This window comes from Zonotrichia leucophrys, chromosome 5 (genome assembly GCF_028769735.1).
Source record: "Zonotrichia leucophrys gambelii isolate GWCS_2022_RI chromosome 5, RI_Zleu_2.0, whole genome shotgun sequence".
NCBI classification, from domain to species: Eukaryota; Metazoa; Chordata; class Aves; order Passeriformes; family Passerellidae; genus Zonotrichia; species Zonotrichia leucophrys.
Genome location: NC_088175.1, coordinates 49355712 through 49377746, shown reverse-complemented (window position 1 = coordinate 49377746; position 22035 = coordinate 49355712). Strand labels below are relative to the sequence as shown.

Genomic DNA, 22035 nt, shown 5'->3' with positions numbered 1-22035 from the left:
GTTTAGGGTGGAGAAAGCTCATCGTGTTCCAACCCCCTGCCATGGGCAGGGACACCTTCCACTAGCCCAGGCTGCTCAGAGCCCCTTCCAGCTGGAGGGAAAAAGGAGGAATAAATAATTTTCCCTGTTGCCCCACCTCTTCTCTATTTTTCACTGCCCTCTGCTCTGCTACAGCAAAACAAAGCAGGAGCCAACAGTGACAGCAACAGCAAGAAAGAAAAACCTTGTTCTTCTAAACAAGGCTCTCCTTCTTCTAAAGCGGGAAAGAAAATCCTGTCCTAATGGAAGCAGGTGTGAATGGCAAAATTCACCTCCCTCCTGGCAGCCTGAGCAGGGCCTGAGCTGCACAGGCACAGTCTCCATCCTGCCTGTGCCCAGGCCTTCTAAATGGTCTGAGTGAATTAAAGCATGTGGAGATCTCACAATATTCATGGTCAGAGTGGAGGGGACAATGGTAACCCACATATTTGACTTACAGGAACTATACAGAGGCTCCTGCAGAGAAGAATCCCAAATCTTTAAAGATCAGTGTGAGTTTTTGCAAGGGACTAAAAAATGAAAAGGGAAGGTTTTCAGTACAGTGAGCTAATATTTGAATTTATTGCTGGAATCAAATTCTATGGCTCAAAATCACTCAGATGGAAAAATCCCAAGGATGGCAACAGAGTCAAAAAGAAATTAGAGTGAAGTCTCATTACTTGGAGAAGGGAAAAGATTCTGAGGCAAGACAGAGTATCCAAAACTCAAACCATGGCACACTGATGTGGAAAATAGTGGCATATTTACAATTTGGATTCTGAAACACTAAAACCTCTCTTCAAGCAGCAGGGAGGAAAAAAATGTATCTTAGAGTATGTAATTATATGTGAATAAAATAACAACAGAGATGTTGATGTAGAAGAAACACAAAATTGTTGCTCCAAAATACAACCAGCTTCACACAGGAGCTACTCCTCACAGATTCAAAAGTATTTCACAAAATTTCAAGAACTTCCCACGTTTACAGGAAAAAAAATAGGAATTACCATGCTGGGCCCTATTCAAGGATCATCTCAACATGTGCAACATCTTTCAAGGCAGACAGTCCAAATCCTTACAGAAAAGGAAGAAGAAATTTAACCACATCCAACTGACCCCAAAAAGTGTTCTTCTGACTTCCCTTAAAACAATGACTGGCTCACATCTCAGAAGATAAGAGTTCTCAAATTTTAGTGGATCGTTATCAAGTTACTAAGGCCTTGGCTTGGCTATGCCATGAGTTTAGAGAGTTATCCTGCAGTCAGACACTAATGGAATGAAAGCCATCTGGTTAATATTATATTTATTGGGATCCTTTCTCCACTGAATCTGCCTTCAGAGTTTCCTCTTTATATACAGAATATAAAATGGTACAAGAGTAGTTTAAATCTAGAACTGGCAGCTCTGATCCTTCTTCCTTCAGACAGAAATAACACCTTTTCCATCCTTTGCAAACCACACTTAAAAATAAGGTGCAGCCTCAGACAGGTTTTACTTCATGTTGCTACGAATCAAAGGAAAAATTAAATTTGAGTTCACTAAAAAAATAACATGAAGTAATCATTGAGAACTCACTATGAAACTTAAAAAGAGCTCTCAAGTCTATGGTTTATTTATTGTAATCACATTTTACAAACCTTACTTTACCAACAGGGAAAAGATTTCATTTTCAGGCTGGAAACAAGCACTGGTGCTGCTCTGGAATGTGCCATGTGTCTCATTAGAAAAACATATTTGCAACATCTGCAAAGCTGAGGCAGGAGGAAGGTTTCTAGAGAGGCAGAAAATAATGAAAACCAACTTCAAATGTATACAGTTGTTGTTAAGAGGCAGATAAACATACATGATAGTTTAACTATCGCAATATGGTCACAGTTATGGGGTCAAGATGTGACAGATTTCCATCTGTCCCCCCAGCCCCACACAGAGCTGTTGGAGCCCTGATGGACATGAGGAAATGCAGAGGAAGGAAAACCACCAATCCTGCTCCTGCTGCTGCTCCCAACTCGTCAGTGCCCTAAAGCTCTTCATTGGGTGAAAACTACAGCAAACAATTTGGGGGATAAACTATTCTTCTTTCATGTATCTGGACCTAATTGCAGTCCTGACCTCAATTAACATGGAGTGAGTCCAGGGAAGGCCATGGAGATGCTCCAAGGTCTGGAACACCCCATCTCTGCAGTAAGCCTGGGAGAGCTGGCATTGCTCAGCCTGGATGAGAGAAGGCTCCAGGGAGTACCTAAAGGGGCTCCAGGAGAGCTGGAGAGGGCCTTGGGACAAGGGCCTGGACTGATAGGACAAGAGGGAATGGCTTCCCACTGCCAGAGGGCAGGGACAGATGGGATGTTGGGAAGGAATTCTTCCCTGTGAGGGTGGGGAGGCCCTGGAAGAGATTCCCAGAGAAGCTGTGGCTGCCCCATCCCTGGAAGTGTCCAAGGCCAGGTTGGACACGGCTTGGGGCAACCTGGGATAGTGGGAGTTGTGGACATTGGGGTGGGACAAGATCACTTTTAAGGCTCCTTTTAACCCAAACCATTCCATTATCCTGATTCCATGATTATTCCAACAGTGGCTCTGGCCAGGCCATCTACATCAGTCTTTCCCCAACTGTCCTGGTTTGCAAGCACAAAACACTTTCCAAACAAGATCCAACCAGTGCAACATGTGGAGTCCTGGTAGCCAGGACCCATCCTGAGGAATCTGACCCAGGAAAACCTTGCCATGCTCAACAATTCCAGCAGCAAAGGAAAACTGGTACATTTTGGAGCAGGACAGGAGCACAATTTAAACGCATGAAAGGAATGAGCCTGTAGCAGCACGTTAGGTGATAGTCAGAGATAAACACGGGCAGAGAGCCAGAGTGGGGTGTCTGCTATTCTTGGATCAGCCTTGATCCTGTGGGCAGAAAAACCAAGCAGCAACTCCTACGGTGCATTCCAGCAGCTACACTGGCAAACTAACAAAAACAAAACAAAACCCAACCAAAAACAAAACAAAAAATATCCCAAGCTATCTGCAAGCAGATTTACCAGGGGTCAGCTGGTTCTTCACTATCCACAGCCCAGACTCCTCCTTCCCCAATTTTTTTTGCCCATTACACATAATTCCCAGCAGCAGGAGCAGGATTGAGACAGCAGCCCTTTTAGTTATGACTTCAATCTGATTTGCCAATGTGCATATGTTAAAAGCATATGCTGGCTCTGGAGCCAAACCCAATGTGCCAGATTCAATCACTGAACTGGTTTTCAGGGCCCACTTGTAAAATCCTGACACAGAGCGTTGCAACGCTCATGAAAACTGCCCGGAGCTCCCCAGTTAGAGTGGGTGAGCAAAGAGCCAGGAAGAGAAATGGTTTTTTTCTGCAGTTCTGGAATACTGAAAGCTGTTCAATTAATTATAGCTGGAAAAGTTTGTTCTGTTAAACAAAGACAATTCTTACTGAAGCAAAGGGGTTTTCACAATAAACAGGGAAAGCTTTCCCATTTACATCCCAGCACAAGCCAAAACCTAATTAGTGTTTCAAATAAGACATTTTAAACCACAGAATACTGGTATCTAGAGGCAAAACATTTCAAGGTTAAGAAGATGATTCTAAGATGTTTCTTTCCCTTTCAGGACTAAGAAAAAGTTGATGACACCACTGGTTTTGTACAGACTTGACTGATGTGGCATTCCTGTGCCATGTCACACTCCTGTGAGCAGGGACACTGTGTGTCATCAGTCACCCCACTGCTGATGTCAGTGCTTTCTTCGTGAAAATCCAAGAAATCTTTCGGCTTTTCACTTTCCTAGAATCTGAGATGTTCCAGGAATTAATTTAGCATGAAGGCACTAAGAACACCAACACATGCAGGTCTGCAGCTCTCTTCGGTGAAATAATGCAATGTGTGCTCTAAAATCAGGTACCCACTCCACCCAATAATGTAATTTAAGAGTCCATTTGCTCAAATAAAGGGTATTCAAACCCCATGGGGTATAGCATTTGTGAATGAATGGACAGGACTTTTCTAATAGTGCCATGTAAGACATAAAATCTGCCATTAATCAAAGTTCAGAAGGAGAAGTAACATCACTGATCAAATAGATGCCACCGTGGCATTTTTAAAGTTTTAAATTATTATTTTGCAGGAAGACATCACTCTATCCTAAAGGCACACTGCTCAATGAACACATTTCATCTAAATCTTCAAGAAGCTTTAGCTCTGCTCCTCAGTTCTTGTCTTGAAACACTGAAGAGTTGCTGTGCAGAATGAAGAGAAAATTCCAGTGGTGAATGAATTTGTTTCTGCTTTTTACTGGAAAGCATAGAGTTCCATGTTTGCATTTTGCCTTAAAAAACTGAATAAATAGTGCCATGTAAAGTTACAGATATGAGAAATGCAAGCAACAGAAGTGTCCTGAATTCAAAGAAAACAGCTGTTGCAATGAAGTCTTTCCATGCCAGACAAGAAATCATCTCCTTCTTCCATTTTGTGTTTAAGACTGTGAAATCTCCTAATTTCAAACTCTTTTTATGGTTCTATCTCTGGGATTTTTATGATCCTATCAATGGGCATCATCACTGAACCTAAGCAGCACTGGGAACGGCAGACACAACAGCGTAACTCTGGGATTCTGGTAGGTGGATTTAATTGGCCAAGCTCAAATTCTTTCAGTTTTCAAATATCCTAAATTTAGAGCATGCATGCACTACATTTCAACATTTGGAGCTTCTCAGCAGATGCCACAAATTCCAGCTATTAAGTCTGCTTTTAGTGCCAGCAGTGCTGCTGAGCAGCCGCTTGCTTTGCCTGCTACAGTGTATGAACTTCTACTGAATCTCAAATGAGAGTAACTATAACTATTCAAACTTCAATATATGGATGCAGGAGATCTTTCAGCAGATCACAGCTTGGCCTAACCAAGAGCAATGCTGACAGGACACATGGAAAAAAAGCTCTTACCCTGAGACCCTCAGGATGCTGTGGTCAAATACCAGCACAAACAGGAGGCCAGAGGCATAACCAATGCCCTCCTACAAAGCAACTTGTCAAATTACCAGACTTTCATATCTATTTCTCATGGACTGTGAACTACAGAGTTGCAGATTTTGTGCCCAGATGGCAAATGCCTGAGTAAGACACCAGCAATATTTGTTTACACCCCAACACCTGCAGCACAGGGAGATGAAAAAACCCAATTGTCACTCAAGTCTCCATATCAAGTTATCTGCTACCCCATCTCTCTCTCTCTCTAAAAAGCCACACTTAAATAGTCTCATATTAATAGATCAGATAAACATTATATTAGGGATAAAATAATGAAGTTTCCCTATGCTCAGATAAAACCTGTTCTTGCAACAGGCCCAGCCTGGTTCATGCTGACCACGGCAGAGGGAACAGCTCTGGGCTTCCTACAGGAACACAAAGGAATTTCAAGCTCCAGCTGCTCTCTCAGCTAATGACCAGCATGAAAACCCAATAATTTTTGTTTCTAATGCCAAATGGCAGGGTTTTTCTTTCTTTTCAGCTCCATTAAAATGCTGCTGCCAAAAGGCAAATCTCTAACCACAGAAGCATCAATGACTGATACGATAAAAATGACAAAGCTGAACATGAGCATATTCTGATACCATTGCACTCAATGTGCACAATGATTCTTTTTCAGCTTGTCGAGGGAAATATCAGCATTCTAAAATTCTGCTCTACACTTAAGTACCTGTTGCTTTAATAAACTGTTCTCTCAGCATCCAATGCTCTGCATTTCAAGCACAAATAAAGAGTAATCAATGAAATGTTTACAACACATGGGACACACCTTTCTTCCCAGGGTTCTACCTGAAAAGAACCATGAAGGAACAAAATTATTTGAGAAACAAACTGGCTTTCATTTTATTTTCTTTGCAGCAGGTACCTCTGAGCCCTGACTGTGAATGAAGCTGCACAGAGCCCAAATTTTGCCACTATGTTGGGGCAAACTGTGCTCTCAGATTAAGCCACTTATCTTTAGGTATCTTGAGTATCTGAGCACAGACAGTTTAGCAGCCCAGAAGTAGCCCCAAAGTGTGTTGATTAAACTATTGTAACTTCTTGTACAAGGAAGAATGGGATGCCCAGATGGAAAGTCACTTAAAGCACATATGTTTCTGTGATATTCCACTGCACCAGCTCTTCAGAGAGATCCTTCCTGAAGAATTTGGCAGCCCCAACAGGGAACTGAGCACTGGCTACCTGGCACAGTGCAGGGCTGACAGAGGGAACTCAATCACCCAGTAAGGCTGCTGGGAGCAGGATAATTACAAGCAGCTAAGTTCTGAGCAGGTTATGTTAGCCCTGTTATAATTTCATGCTAACATGCTCCTATTCCCTCTCAGACCATCTTCTGGAACTGCATCACAAACAACTCATCCTTTCCCACTGAAATGTCCCCAGTTCTGCAGCATCTGCCCAAGAAGAGCCCCCTGTTTCTCCAGAAAGATCTTTTCCATTTCTGAACAAAGCCAGAGGGGTGAGGAATTGGTAACTGAATTCCTTCTAGCAGCAGAGAGTTTTCCAGCAAGCTTAGGAATAAAACCTTCCAGCTTCTGCCTGCCCCTTCTGTTCTCTAGACATTATTATAGCCTTTCCAATCCCTGAAGAGAGACCTGCAGGTACACACTCCCCAGTGGAACTTGAGTTGCCAGTGGTTTGACTCCAGGCTGGAAATGCCCCTTCCATCAGCATCACCAGCAAAGCACAGCCTGGTCCCTCCTCTCTCAGCAAACATGCTAGACCAGCACCATGGGATCAACACCAGGTGCTTCAGCCCCAGAAGAGTCTAAACCCAGCGTTGAATCAGCTCAGACATGCAGCTCATTTGAATAGGATTTGTCTTGCAGAGCAGAGGTGCTTTTTGAAACACTCACTTCAGCAGTTGCTGCAAAAACCATGTGATTAAAATGGTGCAGTTTAGCTGTGTAAGTGACCACGAGGTCAGGACAGCACAGGGATGGGATGGGATGGGATGGGATGGGATGGGATGGGGAAGTGCAAACTGCTGGGTTTCTTTTTCCAAGGCAGACACTCACCAACCTAGGTTACCCCAGGGAAAGCTTAGGTCTAATCTCCATAAGGTCAAACAGAGAACGATAGCTGCTATTATCACAAATTACACCCAGAAATATTTATTCTGCAGTGCAGCTTGGCTCTTAGCAATGTGTTACAAAGATGTCAGGAACAATAACAGCAAAATCCCCAACAACCTGCCAGCCCTGGCTGCTGCACAGCAAAGGCTCAGGATTGTATTTATTTAGTGTGGCCTTTGTTTAAAAGCACCAGATAACTCCTTCCTCAGGAAACAGGCAAGTTCTGCAAGGGAAGGGCTGCAATTTAGTCCAATAGGAAACAATATTAACTTCAATTGGCAACAGCAATTACTGAAAAAGGAGAAACTTGTTGGCTTGTTACCATCAACGCTCTTTGCAACCTGCACAGAACTTTTCATCCCCAGAATTACTGATTTTTCATTGTATTAGTTACAAGAACACTGTGCTGCTATCAGGAGGCTGTCCTTAAGTAAAGATGGACACAGGAAAGACAGAAACCTGCAAGAGTCAAGCAGAGAGGTGCAGACTCTCAGTCAGACCTCTATTATTCCCATAAGCACTATCTAAAAGGCAGGAAAAGAAGCCAGAAGAGCTTGCCTAACTCATTCCTGTGTTTCTGTAATGCTCTAACAGCTTTGTTTTAGGTCTCCCTGGATTATTTTCCTTTCAATCTTGATGCTGGTTTGCTGCTCATCACAAGGAGCGAACAACAAACAATGCACAACCCAGGCTGCCCACAGGCACTGGAGATTCCTGGCTGCACCAGCCCCGAGATTCCAGGCAGCTGAGCTGCCAGGCTCTCATCTTCTTACACCTTCTTTTTTATCTGAGCAGATGGAAACTCAAGAGCAGGAGCCAAGAGCTCAACGTGGGCATCTCTGCCTTAGTTACAGTAATTACTGGAGCTGTAATTGCAGGGTGGTAACACACACAAACACACACACATAGTGTCTGTTGTCTCTTCACTGCTGAACAGCACAGCCAGAGATCATCTCTCCACTTCTCAACACTTTTACAAACAGGGACTTTCACCAGAAGTGCCCTTGGTCAGTGACGGCCTTGGCGGGGATTTCCACCCAGCACTGGGGTAAAACCACTGGAAGAGCAGAAAATTGTGGTTTTCAAACAAACATTTTGTAACTGACAGGACAAAGACGTCAGACACCTCCAGACAGGTGGTGAGGATCAACCACTGCCTGCTGAAGAACTAGTTCCAGGGAACAAGGTATTGATTCCTGTTGAGTGGGAAATCACAGAGTGACGAGATGTTAAACACCTCTGAGGGCAAAAACCAAAATTAGCACAGGACAGCTGGGGTTGGAGGCACTTCTAGAGACCATTAAGTTCAAAGCCCTTGCTCAAAAGCAGGGTCAGCTGAGCACATTGCCCAGGACCACAGGAAATGGGTGATTTTTCAGGTGTCCTGTCCCATCTGTACCAGTGACAATTGAGACTTCTCAAAACATGAAAAACAGCAGCCAAGTCTCAAGAAAGCCCAAAAACCAGACTTTCCCCCCCACAGCTTCACACACAGCCTTTATCATCAAACTTCGGTTTCACTGTACTCTCTTTTCTACCTGTAATATTTCCCCTGTCTCTCCACACAGTCTGCTCTGTGTTGCTCCACTTCATACACAGGGAGAGTCTTCTCCTCCCACTTTTGCAGAGAAATTAAATAATCTGTTTGTATCACACCCCTGCTCTGGAACAGAAAGATCAGAAGATGCAGGGGCTCCTTTGGAAGCACTACAGTAACATTACAAACTGCTTACAGCCAGCAACGTGGAAGAAAGGCTGGTCTGTCCCAGGTGTGAGATATGTAGAGGTGGAAAAAAATGAAAACTGAGCAGTGCATGTTTATACAAACAACATAAAAGAGAGGGGGGAAAGTATCTAATTGAGAGTAGAGTGCATTGCCAGCTTCAGCAGTTGCACTTGGATGGATTCGATCCTCAGGCTTTGCAATTAATTCCCTTCACCACTGCCAAGGTCATCTCTCACATCCCAGTTCTGCAATCTTTGAACTATAAAGACATGAACAATTAAAAAAAAAAAAAAGAAAAAAAAAGACAGCTCAAAATACCTCAATAGCTTAGAAATACAGTTTAAAATACCTCAGTAGGTGATGCCAGGCAGAGGAAGGAATATTACAGGAATGAATGCATAACTGGGGTCTGTCACCTACTGACTTTAGCCAGACTTGTTTTAATTCCTTTCCATTTAATATTCCATAAACACTTCATCCTGTGTCTCTCTGCAGCCTTTCAGTTAGAATACCAGGAAGCACATATGCAGGAGTCCCACTTCCACAGACTCTGACTCTGTCAAAATGTCATTTTTTTTCATTTTGATCTAGAAGTTACTGCTGAATATGTGCTGAGATGCCCCATAAACAGCAGGAAAGTGAAAGCTGCTCATCATAAATGTGTTAAAGATACTCACTTTTTAAAAGGATAGATGTCCTCAGATCTCAAAATTGTGCAATATATTCAATGTTTTGAACTATTTAGTATGGACCCAGCAAACAAATGATCCAGCCTAAGGTCAGGAACAGCACTGCCACTGAACAGTTAATTTCAGTCAATAGACACATGTGGGTTGCAGCTTACTGGCCTCTGAAAGAGGGTTATTCATGTCATCTCCTTGTGAATGAGCACCTCAAAATCACAATTCAGGCTGACATTAACTGGTCAAAGTCTGAAAAATGCATGCTAGCAGCCTCTCTCCCTGTGCTGGTGAAGGAAGTTGATCTTATCTGTTTATAACCTTTTTATTCTACTAATAAATCTAGCAGACTAGGCTTTCATGGATAGCAAATAGCTTTTTTTTCCCTTTAAAAAGGGGGGCACATTTATATGTGACCTTTGCACAAGCAATGCCCTAATGACACAGTTCACTGTAAGGCTTCCTTCTTTTTCCCTATATTTAATCACTATATTCCTATCAAAACAGCTCTGGGGGAAAGAATAAAATCAATGGAGTGTGGCATGGGGATGGGGCTGGAATGTGTGGACACATCTTTCTGTTGACTTCAGGGATACTCTGAGTGGATTTAAGTACTGTCAAATTCTGCAGGATCACAGCATTTTGCTCTCTCAAGGCAAATGACTGGATCAGGATCTGCTTTTATTATTCCTGTCCACCTATTTTTGAGTGGTGAGGCAGCTGCAGACAGAATGGAAAGATACTCAGAGCTCTCAGACAAGAGACCCCAGAACTTGTTTTATTGCAGACCTTTTCAAAGGAACTAAGTGTATCAAGTTCTGCTCCTGATACTGCATGGAAACAATAGGGTATGGCTGTAAAATAAAAGAATTCAGACATAAATACATTAAAGTGGAATTAGGAAAGACTAGGCCACAGATAAATCTAAAAGACAGGCAATGATGTAGCTATGGCACTTAATAAAATTCCATAAACCTGCAGTTAAAAGGAGCAGAGGGGAAAAAAGCCTCATGACAGATCAGTGAGAGTCTGGAAAGATCCATCTGGAGAAGAGATTTGTCCTGAAAAGCCTCAACCAGCTCGGAAAGCAGGGATTCCTCTCAGTGATGTTGAGGATGCAGCTCAAGCAAACACAGGTCTCAGAGCAGGCTCTGCAGGTTATTCCTGATTTTCCTTCCTTTCTTGCCAGCTGGATGCCCATGCTATGCCAAGCAAGACTTTTTGGAGACAATTCCCACTAATAACTGGGCTATTAATATTCTCTTTAATCTGAATGAGAATCTTTGCATAAATGTGATCCATGTGACCAAATCACTCCTGTCCCAAGCAATTCCAGAAGGAACATTTAGTAGTGGCAGACATTTTTTGAACACAGGGAAAGAACCCAGGGAGCCATGAGGGAAGGAGCTGCAGGCTCTAATTATTTCTAATGATGCACCTAGAAATCATTGAGTAAAAAGGAACTAGGTAAGATCAAAGTCATGTGTTTTTAAAACATTGAATTTAGGAAATGTGATGAGGAGACCTAGGGTCACTAGGGATTAAAAGCCAGCCATGCCATAGGGGCTCTTTATTTGCACTGACCACTGCAAATCAATCAATCAATTGATCCTGCTTGGGCAGGATTTTGACAGTCTACCAGGAAGAATTAATTTAGACTCAACTCTGGTTTCTGTTCCAGCCAAAGTAAGTCTAGATTACACACATGATAAAAACTATCAAGTGTTCCAGCCAATGATGATTTAAATCAATAGTTCAGATGTTGGAAGAACAGAGTATTTAAGCAAAGAGCACTGAAACACAGCATGAAAGGGCTGCAATCTTTCCTTTTGTAGCATTGATATATCTTCCTTCAGACTCAGATGCATTTTTCACCCCTTCCCAATAAATGACTTTGCTGGGAATACTCCACAGAGAAAACCCAAGTAGGCAGCTCAGCTTCTGTCTCTTCTGCCCAGCTAATAGAGGAGTCCTTTTTTTCTGCCTGACTCTCTTGAAAAACATGGTTTCCATGTTTATCCTTTGGCTTTGGATCATGAGAGGTAACAGATGTAATGGGAAGACTCCTGTAGGAAGCAGAAAACAAATCCAGGTCACTTTTGAGCCTGGTAGGCAAGAGCAGCCGCTGAGCTGAAGGCAGGATGAGCAGCAGCTTTCCTGAAGGATTTTCTGTGACAAGGGAGAAGCTGAGTGAGGCCAGGTTTGTTTACAAGCAGCGAATCTGGAGCCTACACATGGCAAACCCAACGAAGCTTTCTCTTCTCTTAAGAGGTGGCCCCTGGGCTTCTTCCAGTTTTCCAGCTTAAGAGCTGTGAATTTCCTTTAAATTGACAAGCCCCAAAATTTCACTGCTGGCAGCTGACAAATCCTCCATCAGCTCTGGAATTTCCCCAGCGTTTTGCTGGATTTCCACTGACAAGCTCAAGATGGGTACAGTCTGTGGGCTCCTGCAGATGTAAACTGTTTTATACTCCCTCCCTGATGTCTGGGATAAAATAATGCACCAGCAAACTCAGACAACATGTAAAATTTGGCGCTGCTGCAGCATGGACAGCTTGGAAAGGCCTGACATGGCTGGATCGACAGCCACTGATGGACAAGCCTGGAATCAGCTCCACAATGTTCTACAGACCAACAGTACCAACAACAGACAAAAATTTAGAGGTTTTTTTCTAATAGGGCAGCTGGAAGGGGAAGAAGCCCAGCCTACCCAAAGCCACAGATAATCAGCTACACAAGGAAGCAGGATCCAACTTTTTTTGCCTGTTCTTAGGTATTAGATCATGCTGACTTTCCAACAATAAGTGTTGCAGGCAGATGATTACCAAAAAGAGACAGGATGAGGGCAGTCAGTGGTGTCTATTCCCAACTCTTAGGATGGACCACTATGCTGGCCAAGTAATTAACCCAGGGCAGAGCAGTCCATTCAGCAGTAAAATGAGCCTAAATATTGACCTCGATTTGGGCTCTGTGGGAGCTGACAAATACTCCCCAAGATAAGCATCACTGCGAGAGCATTCCTGCCTTGACACACCATTAAAAATAAAACAAAAGCTTTATATCCCACTTGGGGAAAAGTGAAAAAGGAGAAAGGAACTTCATTTACCTTTGAATGGCTCTTCTCAAGTCACAGGATCCCAAACAACCCCAGCAAACATGCTCTGGGACATGAGCTCACACTGCAAGAGTGCTCCCAAGCTTAGCCTGCCTGACATAAGCAATGGGAGAAATCCCAGAGCAGGAACAGAGTGAAGAAAGCAGAAATGCCACATGCCTGGTCCAAAACCACATAGTTTGACCCCTAACACAACACAGACTAGGATCTCAGAGAAAATAAAAGTATCTTATTGCCCAGCAGAAGCCTTTTTTGCAGCAGCAGCACAGACAAAACTCTGCTGACATGGAAAAGCTCCGAGCCTCGGGGCACTCAGGTGTATCCTCACTGAGCTAGTGCTCACCTCAGGGTCTAATTCCCTTGCCAAAATATTGCACAAGTGGCACTCTGTGTTTGCAAAATGCTTCCTCAGGTGTCCTGTTCGACCCCAAACAGCAGATGGTTTACTGTCTGTGCAGCAAACGAGGTCATTCTGGGGTTCTAAGTGGGCCATGGCTTGGCTGCACAGCGAGCAGCTGCATTCACTTTGGAAATGCTTCATGTTTTGCCTGAGATATCTGAGTGCTTTCTAGTTCTGCCTCCTCTCCTCCTCCTACTTCAACACCTTCACCTGAAGGTGCCAGAAGCAAACATCCCCAATCCACAAACTCTGCAGAGTTTCAGCCTATTGGGTATCCCAAAGCATCCACATACTCCAGAAACCTGTATAGGTGACTCCATCCACCCCAGTGCTGCAACCTTCTCCACCTTCCTCACCTCAGGTCTTTTGCCAAGGTGTTTAGCATGGATAAAAACCCACTTGTGTGGGTTGAAACTGGCTCTGTTCACCAGGGTGCCTCAAATCTGCAAGTGTGTCTGTTTTCATACCCTCTGCAGTTTGCTGCAGGGTAAGTGCAGAAGCTCAGCCAGGCTTTTAAAAGCCCTTCACTGCACGTGACAGCCTCCATTAGGCATGGTTTCAGAACTGAATCCCAGGCTGCCTTCATGCTGAAGTGAAGATCTTCCAGACCCTACAGGGTTATGATTTTCACAGCATTTGTAATGGCAGTGTGACACACAGAAAGCCAAACTGCACAGCTGACTGTCAGGTCTGTGGATGAACCACTGCAGCTCCTTCCACTGAATCACTGTGTCTCATGGATCTTCCCCAAAACCAGGTCTTACCAAGCCTGCAGCTCTAATAGCCACCCCTCTCTGCTGAACTTCAGATCAACAGATGCACAGATTTAGGCAGGAATGTGGGGACTGAAGCACAAGCAAAGGCAGAACAGGTCAGCATTACTGTCCCTGCTTGTGACCGGGATTTTTCCAGCAGAAAACGAGCTGGGGCTGCAGAGCATGGAACACGTGTGTTCCACAAAGTGTATTCCAGAAAGTGAGCACACACACACAAAAGAGCAGTGCCCAGTTTGCAGCTGATTTAGCGCAGCTCAGGGAATAATAAAAGAACTGGGCTGCACGGCCTTGCCAAGTCACATTAGGTGAATCAGTGCCCTTGTCTCTCATGCCACGAGTCCGGCGCCTCGCACGCAGCCTCGGCTGCCTCTCCCCTCCTCGGCCAGGAGAGAGCAAAGCACCTCCTCTGCAAAGCACTGCCAGCAGGATTCATCCCCTGCCTGTGCTAGATATGTGCCCAGAGCTCAGCACAGCGAGACACAAACACATCCTGCAGCAAACTGAACGTAGGGTTGGATGGGCAGTACTAATTTCATTTCCAGCTTCCATAAATTTTTCGAAGCCAGTCCTTTAAGTGCTCAGGTTGTTTTCTTTTTTTTTCTTCATGTCAGTTTTTGCTCCATTTTAATATATCCTCTTTAATTTCCTTTACAGCGAAGTACTGGTCAGAAAAAATGGCAGAAATTTCCCTTACCCCAGCTGTTGCAGGATCTAGTGCGGATTTCAAAACAGAACAGAGCTGCAGCCTCCAGAAAAACTCCGGTGAACCATGTGAAGAGCATTGTTTGGGAGCAATTGGAGAGATAACTGCTCTCCTGATTTAACTCATTTATTATCCCCAGTGTACAAAACAAGTAGCTACAGTAACATCATTACACTGAGAGGACTGAAAAGAATACAAAACAGAAAGCCTAATCTACATTTCTGATACGAGCTGTTCAGCAGCCTCAGCTGTATCACTGTGAGAACCAGTGGCACAACTTTACACAATCTGGCCTCATGAAAACTTTTTTTTGCACAGTGTGCAAAATAAATGGCCTTGCACTATGTAGGGGTAACCTAGATTAAGGTTAGTGGGCACAAAAAACTGAGCCACCAGCAGGCTGAGGTGTGCAGCCATGCTTCTCTCTACTCCTATTTATTCAACTTAATTCCTCTTGATTCTTCATATCTGTACATCTCTTCCCTCTCTCTGAGGAGTTCTGCTCTTTTTGAAAAGATTTCAGGGGAGGATCAAACAGAAAGGCAACCTTTTTTTACTCCTGTAATTAATTATTTGTGTGTTACTACGATTTCATACAGATCTCAGAAGCTGGGCTGAGTACAGTAAAGCCCAAGGTGGGAAGAAGAAACTATGTTATTTACAAAACTGCAGAGATGTTCTCCTTTCCCTGCTCACCTGTCCAACTAGCATTTTGCTTTTTTGTTTTATGAGTATGGCCTCAGCACATCAATACACAAGGAAACTTCCCAAACACAGGCTGCTTTTGGGACAGGCCAGGATAGAGCCTTCCCTCAGCCTGATATCCAGCAGCCCAAAAAGATATCCAAAGAGCAAGCTGGAATATATAATGGATAACTAGAAAACAAAACTCCCCATTTAAGATTTCTGAAATGAACAGAAACTTGGATGTGCACTTGGAAGTGAGAAAACAAGTCTGGAGTGGCCTGGGTCTCCTTACAGAATGCAGCTGCAGAGCAGAAGCTGCCTGACCTGTCCAGGAACTCAGCTCTGAGGGCTCCTCAGCTCTCCTGTGCCACCAGCCTGTCAGGCAGCCTGCCAAGGGGCTGGGCAGGAAGGAAACCAGGGAGGCTTCCAAGAGCAAAAACATCCCACTGGAAAATTTCTGACTGCTCTAATAATGGCCCTACTTTGAGAGTTGGTCACAGAGCTGGCAGAAGGCAGGGAGACCCACTGCCTTCCCTGGTTAGCTCCTGGCTTCCTGTAGAAATTTCTTTCTACTCCAGACACACAGCACCAACTGAAGTAACCCTCAGGTAGGATGTTCATAAAACCCCTGTTCATAAATCCCCTGAACCCTCCCCGCAGCAAACGGCGTGGCTTTTCCCCAGAATGATGACAATTGTTAATTGGCACCATTCAGGAGGTAACATTTTCTTTGGGAAGGCCTTTCCTGCTTTAGGCAACCACATGTACTTTTGGCAAGGTCTCCAGACAAGCCCTGCTGGCAGCACACAGCCTTGTGCCTCGCTCGGAAAGACCGCACGAAAAACCAGCTCACTTTCCAGCTCCGATTCCAAGGCTTCGCAAACTTGGCAGGGCTCACAAGCTAATGTGGCCTGGCTGCAGGAACAAGTGATGCCTCCTAGGTAGCATCCCACAAACCTGCCCTGGAAATCCAACAGAAGGAGCCCTTTCAGCCTGCTCCGTGCCTGCTCCCAGCTCACCGACCTACCGCTCATTGCTCAGCGTCATCCTCGGAGGGTCCAGGTTGGGATTCTCCATGGACTCCATCTGGGGACAGCGTAGGAAGTAGTAGAGGGTGTGGAGGGCATCAGGGGACCAGGAGATGGGCTGCTGCTGCCGGGTTTGCCTCACAGGGCTCATGCCAGGCCGGATGGTGTTCAGGCACTGCATGTGGTGCATGGCTCGCGAGACCAAATCGCCTGCACGCACACACAGGGAGAAAACACAAAATCATTTCTTTATTAGGCACCCTAATAAAGCTTTTAATCATGCTTCTTGAAGAAATCAAAGCTCTCACAGCTCAGAGGAATGTTTGCTGTGTGCACAGAACCTCCTCCACGAAGGCAGAGGGTGTCCTGTCCGTCAGGCTGCCACTCGGCAACACTTTCTTTCAAATACCAAGTTATCAGTTAGAAAACACGAAGTGCAACACCTCTCAGTTAGCACACATTCTTTACAGCGAGTTGCCTGGTTTACTGCTGGTGCTCTCCTCTTTCCAGCCACAAATACCGAATTTTTTTGCCGACCTACAAAAACTACTGATGTCTTTGTAAAATGTTCTCTGCCCAACCTGGCAGCGACAGTCTCACAAGGCAAAGGCAGTAGCACCAATACTTCACTCTCCTTTTTTTAGGAAGTTGCTCCCATTTCTTCCAATTGGGTCATGCTGTTCTACCCTCCTGCCCAGGCACTTGAGACAAATTAGTGACATTACGTTCAAGACAGAAACCCCTTCTTTGAGGGGTCTGCTGCTCCCATTCTCACTCCAGCTGCAGGTTTCTCCAGAAGAGCCAAGACCTGACTCTCTTATTAAAAAGCCAATCTTTATCATGCTGGCTGTCTCAAGCTGTGCCAGAAATCTGTCCCTGAGCATTATAAGAATCTCAATCCAGGAGGTCTCTGGGCTTCTCATTCCTCTTGGTTTTTGAACTACAGCCAACTGCCTCTGTGTCGGAGCATGGTGGACCTGAGGAGGCCTTGACTAAGGTGACCTGGATCACACAGTTGCACTCAGAATTTTAGGACTGCAGATTTTTAAAAAGTTCCCAGAGCAATGACCCCAAAGTTGGTCTTTTTGCAATAAGCTTGCTTTAGGCACAACCCTGTTTAATCTCCTTGTGTTGTGGTGCATTACAAACTCCAAAAAGCTTTAAAAGCTTCATATTTGAGTAGTGTGACTACCAAACAGTGAGCTAAATTATTACTATACTTAGCTAGGATATGTTTTTTCCTTGGGAGAATCTCTGCTGCTTTATGCTTCACAGTCCCCTCAAACTCTCACAGGAAACATTGCTCTATTGTGTCCAAAAGTTACAATACTGGGAAAGGATGGAACCGAAATAGTCGCCCCATCACAAAGCTGGCTCCTGGGAAAGCAACCTGAGTTTAGTGGTGCCACATATGCATTAGCAACACCTCCCTCTGAAATTCTTGGGAAGTTATTATTTGTTCATTTATATCTAAAAGCAATACACTAAATTTGTTAGTCAGAAGCCCTGGGGTTCTACTGTTACACAGGAGAAAGCCCCACAAAGCTACTGTATGTCTAAACATGACATTTTTAGTGGTTCAGACCAACGGGGTATTAAAAATCTCAGCTTGTAGTCTAAAGCCCTGCCACTCCTTTGTTGAACAGCACATTCAGCTTTAAGGACCCACTTCAGAATAATAAAAAAATCCTTCTAACAACTCTGCCTTTCCACTTCAGTAGCTCCAGGATCTGCACGTTTTACGAGAGCATCACGGATCCTCCAGCGCTGGTGCTAACACAGAAGTCTGCACAGTTTATAGCAGAAATGCATCTGGAATTCAAATTTTCAGCTCAGAATAACGTTCCTTCTCCTTTGCACACTCACTCTATTTTTCTGGCAATGGGCAGCAACTTTTTTTTTTTAAAAAAAAAAAAAAAAAGAAAAAAAAAGGCAACTGTATCAGGAGAGCCATTCACTGGATGTACTGACCAAGTTGGCCAGGCAGGGATGGGGGAAGAGGGAGAGGAGGAAGCTGTATTCAATTCCAGCCCCTTGCTACAAATGTTCTCTTGTGTTCCAGGATAAATAGAGGTGTGTTGAAGGAATTTGAAAACCTCAAACTAAGGCAGGTTGCAAAATAAATGGTGAAACACACAAACTCCTTACTGGCCCTGGCATTCATTAGCATTCAGATGGTGCAGGCTAAGAAAATGATGCCAGCAGAAACGTTGCAAGGGGGAAAGTAGACCAGGAAAACACAAATCATTTTTGTTTACTTTAAAGGGGCTTTGTGAGTACTCTAGGAATGGAACGTTTCATTTGGTCAGCTTTAAAAAAAAAAGGGGTTGAACAAGTTTTTGTGAGCAGAGTGCTCTCAGATTTTCTTTTTCCTTCGCTTTTTGTTTTTTAAGTAACCAAAAAGCTTTTCCTTGACTATCCCAGACATTTCCACAGCAGAAACACTAACCAAGAGAACGCTCTTTGCTGTCTTTGGGAGGTTTGCTGTGCTTCACAAATGCACAGGAGAGCCTCCAGAGGCATCTGGGAAAGAGCATCCATCTTCAGTTGGCAGTAACTTCTCTACCAAAAAAAAAAAAAAAAAAACACCAAAAACCCAAAAGAAGCACCTCTCACACCTCTCCAGGTGATTTAGAGATTAAGCAGACTAATGAAACCAGCTGATTTTCATAAACAGCACCACCAGACAATTACATCTCACCCAACCTTAAATGCTGCTCACGCTGCCAACAGTGGCAGCGCTCCTGCTGCCCCTCAGCAGCGGAGGAGGGATGGGCTGTCATGCCCTGCTGCAAGAACCCCACGGTGGATTAGAGGATTCCATCCCAGACTTACTCAGTTCCGAGATGCTCCCGACGCAGGTGGCCAGCAGGGACTGCTCCAGGGTCCGCAGCTCCAGCTGCGCGTAGGCGTCGGCCCGGCCATCGCTGCACACCGAGCCGTCGTGGTAGGGGCTGAAGTAGGCAGGGAGGGACAGCACACCTGCGACAGAGCACACAGCACACCTCTTACAAATCAGCCCACACTTTGTGTGCAAAACCAAATCCCTCCAGGAGGGATACAGAACTCGCACCTTTCTCTGGGAATTTTTGAACGGTTCAAAGGAAATCAAACAGTGCTGTGAACACTGCTGGAATGGCTGAAACAGGCTCCAGGGAGTAAGGCTGGATGTTCCTACAGCCTTTAAGAGCTGGAAACAAATTGCAGTCGAGATAAAACTACATGAAAAGCTTTGGTTAAGTCTCTACTCTTGTTTATACAACAACAGGGCCGCACACACACGGCTTGCTGCTGAACAGCTGTATGCAGATCCCCAGATAGAAGGGCCTGATCTGGAGAAATGTGGAATATAGCCTGGAGTCCACCTCATCCCTGCAACCCTGCAAACAAAACCAGGGGCTGTGCCAGCCCTTTGAACCTGCCATGCAGTTTCAGGTGCTCAGACTGTGGTTTCTGCATGTGCACGCCTCTGGATGCGCCCAGCAGTTCTGAGGCTGCCTGAATTTTCATGTCTATAAATGACCCCATGTGAGAGAGAGAGATTAGGAAGGTAATTACATTGCACACATATGTTTACCACGCACATCTCCTCTCCATCAAATGCACAGGACCTGATTGCTCTGTGTGGCACAGAGAAAAGGGGGAATGTGACCTCTGGAGTGGATGTGAGGCAGGGAGCAGGGTGTGTGACAGACTGAGCTGGGAGAGTGACTTGCCCTGTTCTGTGGCACCCTGGGGTGGATCTGGTGCCACTGCATCCACAGGGCAGGTGGACACCAAAAAGCCACCTGCAGTCACTCAGCCATTGTTCCTGTGCCCTCCCTACTGCCCCGTTTTTAATTACAGATCCACCGCACAATTCCAGCAGCACCTCCTGGCCCATATTTTCCCTGATTCTAGACAAGGGCACTCCGACCAGCCACGACTGCCTGTGCTCTTAGCCTGCTGCATCCTGTATTTCTGCTTTTTAACTTTGATCCCCAGCAACAGAGTTCAGCTCAGACCCACGTTTCCTTCCACCCTCACCTCCTGACCCTGGCTCAGGCTGGGATGTGGAGATCCTTTACTCCTGTGGCAGTGACCTCCTGTCACATAGGTGCTGGATATTGTTGCCCAACAAAACCCTGCAACTCATTGTGCAAGACCTTTTGTTTCTTTGTCTTGATGTTTTCTTTTGAGATTTTATGCTGGATTGATCTCTCCTACCCTTTTCACATCCTCTTTGCATCCTGCTTTGTGGCAAAGCCAAGGGCTGTATCAAAAACTTCCTGGACATGATAAGAATAAGGGAATGATTTATCCTGTTGTGCTTCTTCACTGTACATCACTGTTGGTTAATGGAGAACGCTCTGCCAATGCCCTCTTAACCTGAATAATTAGGAAGTTGAGGCTTTAAGAGCTACCAGAAGCCATGCATGCAAACTAGGAGAGCTTTGCTTTAAATACACTATACAGAGCCTAAGCCACTTCCTTTTCCATGCCAAAGCTATGAAAGGATGTTTGAGAGACATATGGATTGAATTTATGGCAGAGGGAGAATGAAAACAGCCTGATTTGTCAAAACTTTCAAATAGAGGCACATAATTCTACAGAGGCGAAAACAGAAACTGGCAGCTCCACTGCTGAGCCCAGCAGAGGGAAAGGAGTGGGGCACATTTTCTCTGCCAGCCCCTTTCAGTTAGTTCTGTTTTCTAACAAGGAATTAAAAATAAAGATTTGCAGAATGCTTTGGCTCGCAAAAGGCAACATCATTTTCTCAGTTTTCCAGTTCACAGTTTGTCAGGTGATGCTTGGAAACTGGGAGGATTTATTTACCTTTGGAAAAATGACTAATCCAAGATAGCTATGGACAAGATTTATACTGTCACCAGCCTTGGCAGAGCTGAGGAACGTCCTTTAGGCACCAGAGAGGAATAAGGAACTCACCAGGACTTTGGTCATGTGCCAAAGCCCAGTGATGCCACTGGGGATTTTCCCCGGGAGAGGGGGATGAATGACACACAGATTCCCAAAGCTCCCCACATCTGGCAGGTCTCCACAGGTACAAGCAGGCCTGGGAATGAGGACACACCTCCCAACACCGATTTTGGGACACTGGGAAGCAAAACAGAAATGTACCACACAACTGTTCTATCTTGCAGCACCCTAATCTTGGTTTCCTCCTGATCCACTCCTAGTAACTCTGTAGAGCTGGAAAAGCATCATTGTTGCTCCTCAGATAAGAGATTCAGGCACAAGGACATCTGCAGTCAAGCTTTGCCCAGTGATGTTTTAAGTAGGAACAGGACTTAATCTTTAATACCAATTAAACCTCCCCTTTTTTTGATAACAGGCAAGTGCCTTGTGCTGATTATTTGTATCCCAAACTATGGTTCTTGCTCTCCTGCTTCCCAAATCATGGAATTTTCAGTCAACAGGTGTTAAAATGGCATAAACCACGGGCAGTTTCTGTCTGGCATTCACATTCCTGCATTTTCACATTAGTGGCAACACTGGTTTTAATAATGACTAGCAGGATAAGCAAAACTGCAACTGAAATAAATCAATCCATGTAAGACCACTCTCAGTTTGATATTCACCTTGATTTCCTGACTTTCCAAACTGTGTTTTTCCCACAAAACAATGTGAAACAACACATATTTACTGTGCAGGAATGAACCACTTGGGCAGTATTTTTAATTAAGATTTTAAGTACAGGATCCAGGCCCTGGTGGAGCTAAGGAGAGACTAAATTCAAGTGTGGCTTAGCTCAAACCTCAGGAGCAGCAAGAGCTCACAAGTCACCTCTGGAATGGCCTGT

At 44.7% G+C, this 22035-nt stretch overlaps 1 protein-coding gene across 1 annotated transcript in view; it reads right to left on the bottom strand.

Annotated features, from left to right (window-relative positions):
* Positions 1–22035, bottom strand: part of ABTB2 (ankyrin repeat and BTB domain containing 2) — a 111701-nt gene that overhangs the window by 20087 nt on the left and 69579 nt on the right. Inside the window, exons 2-3 of the mRNA XM_064715456.1 lie at positions 19071–19217; positions 16235–16445 (exon numbers count right to left, since the gene is read on the bottom strand). Coding sequence (XP_064571526.1) covers positions 16235–16445; positions 19071–19217 — 358 coding nt within the window. The remainder of the gene's footprint in view (positions 1–16234; positions 16446–19070; positions 19218–22035) is intronic.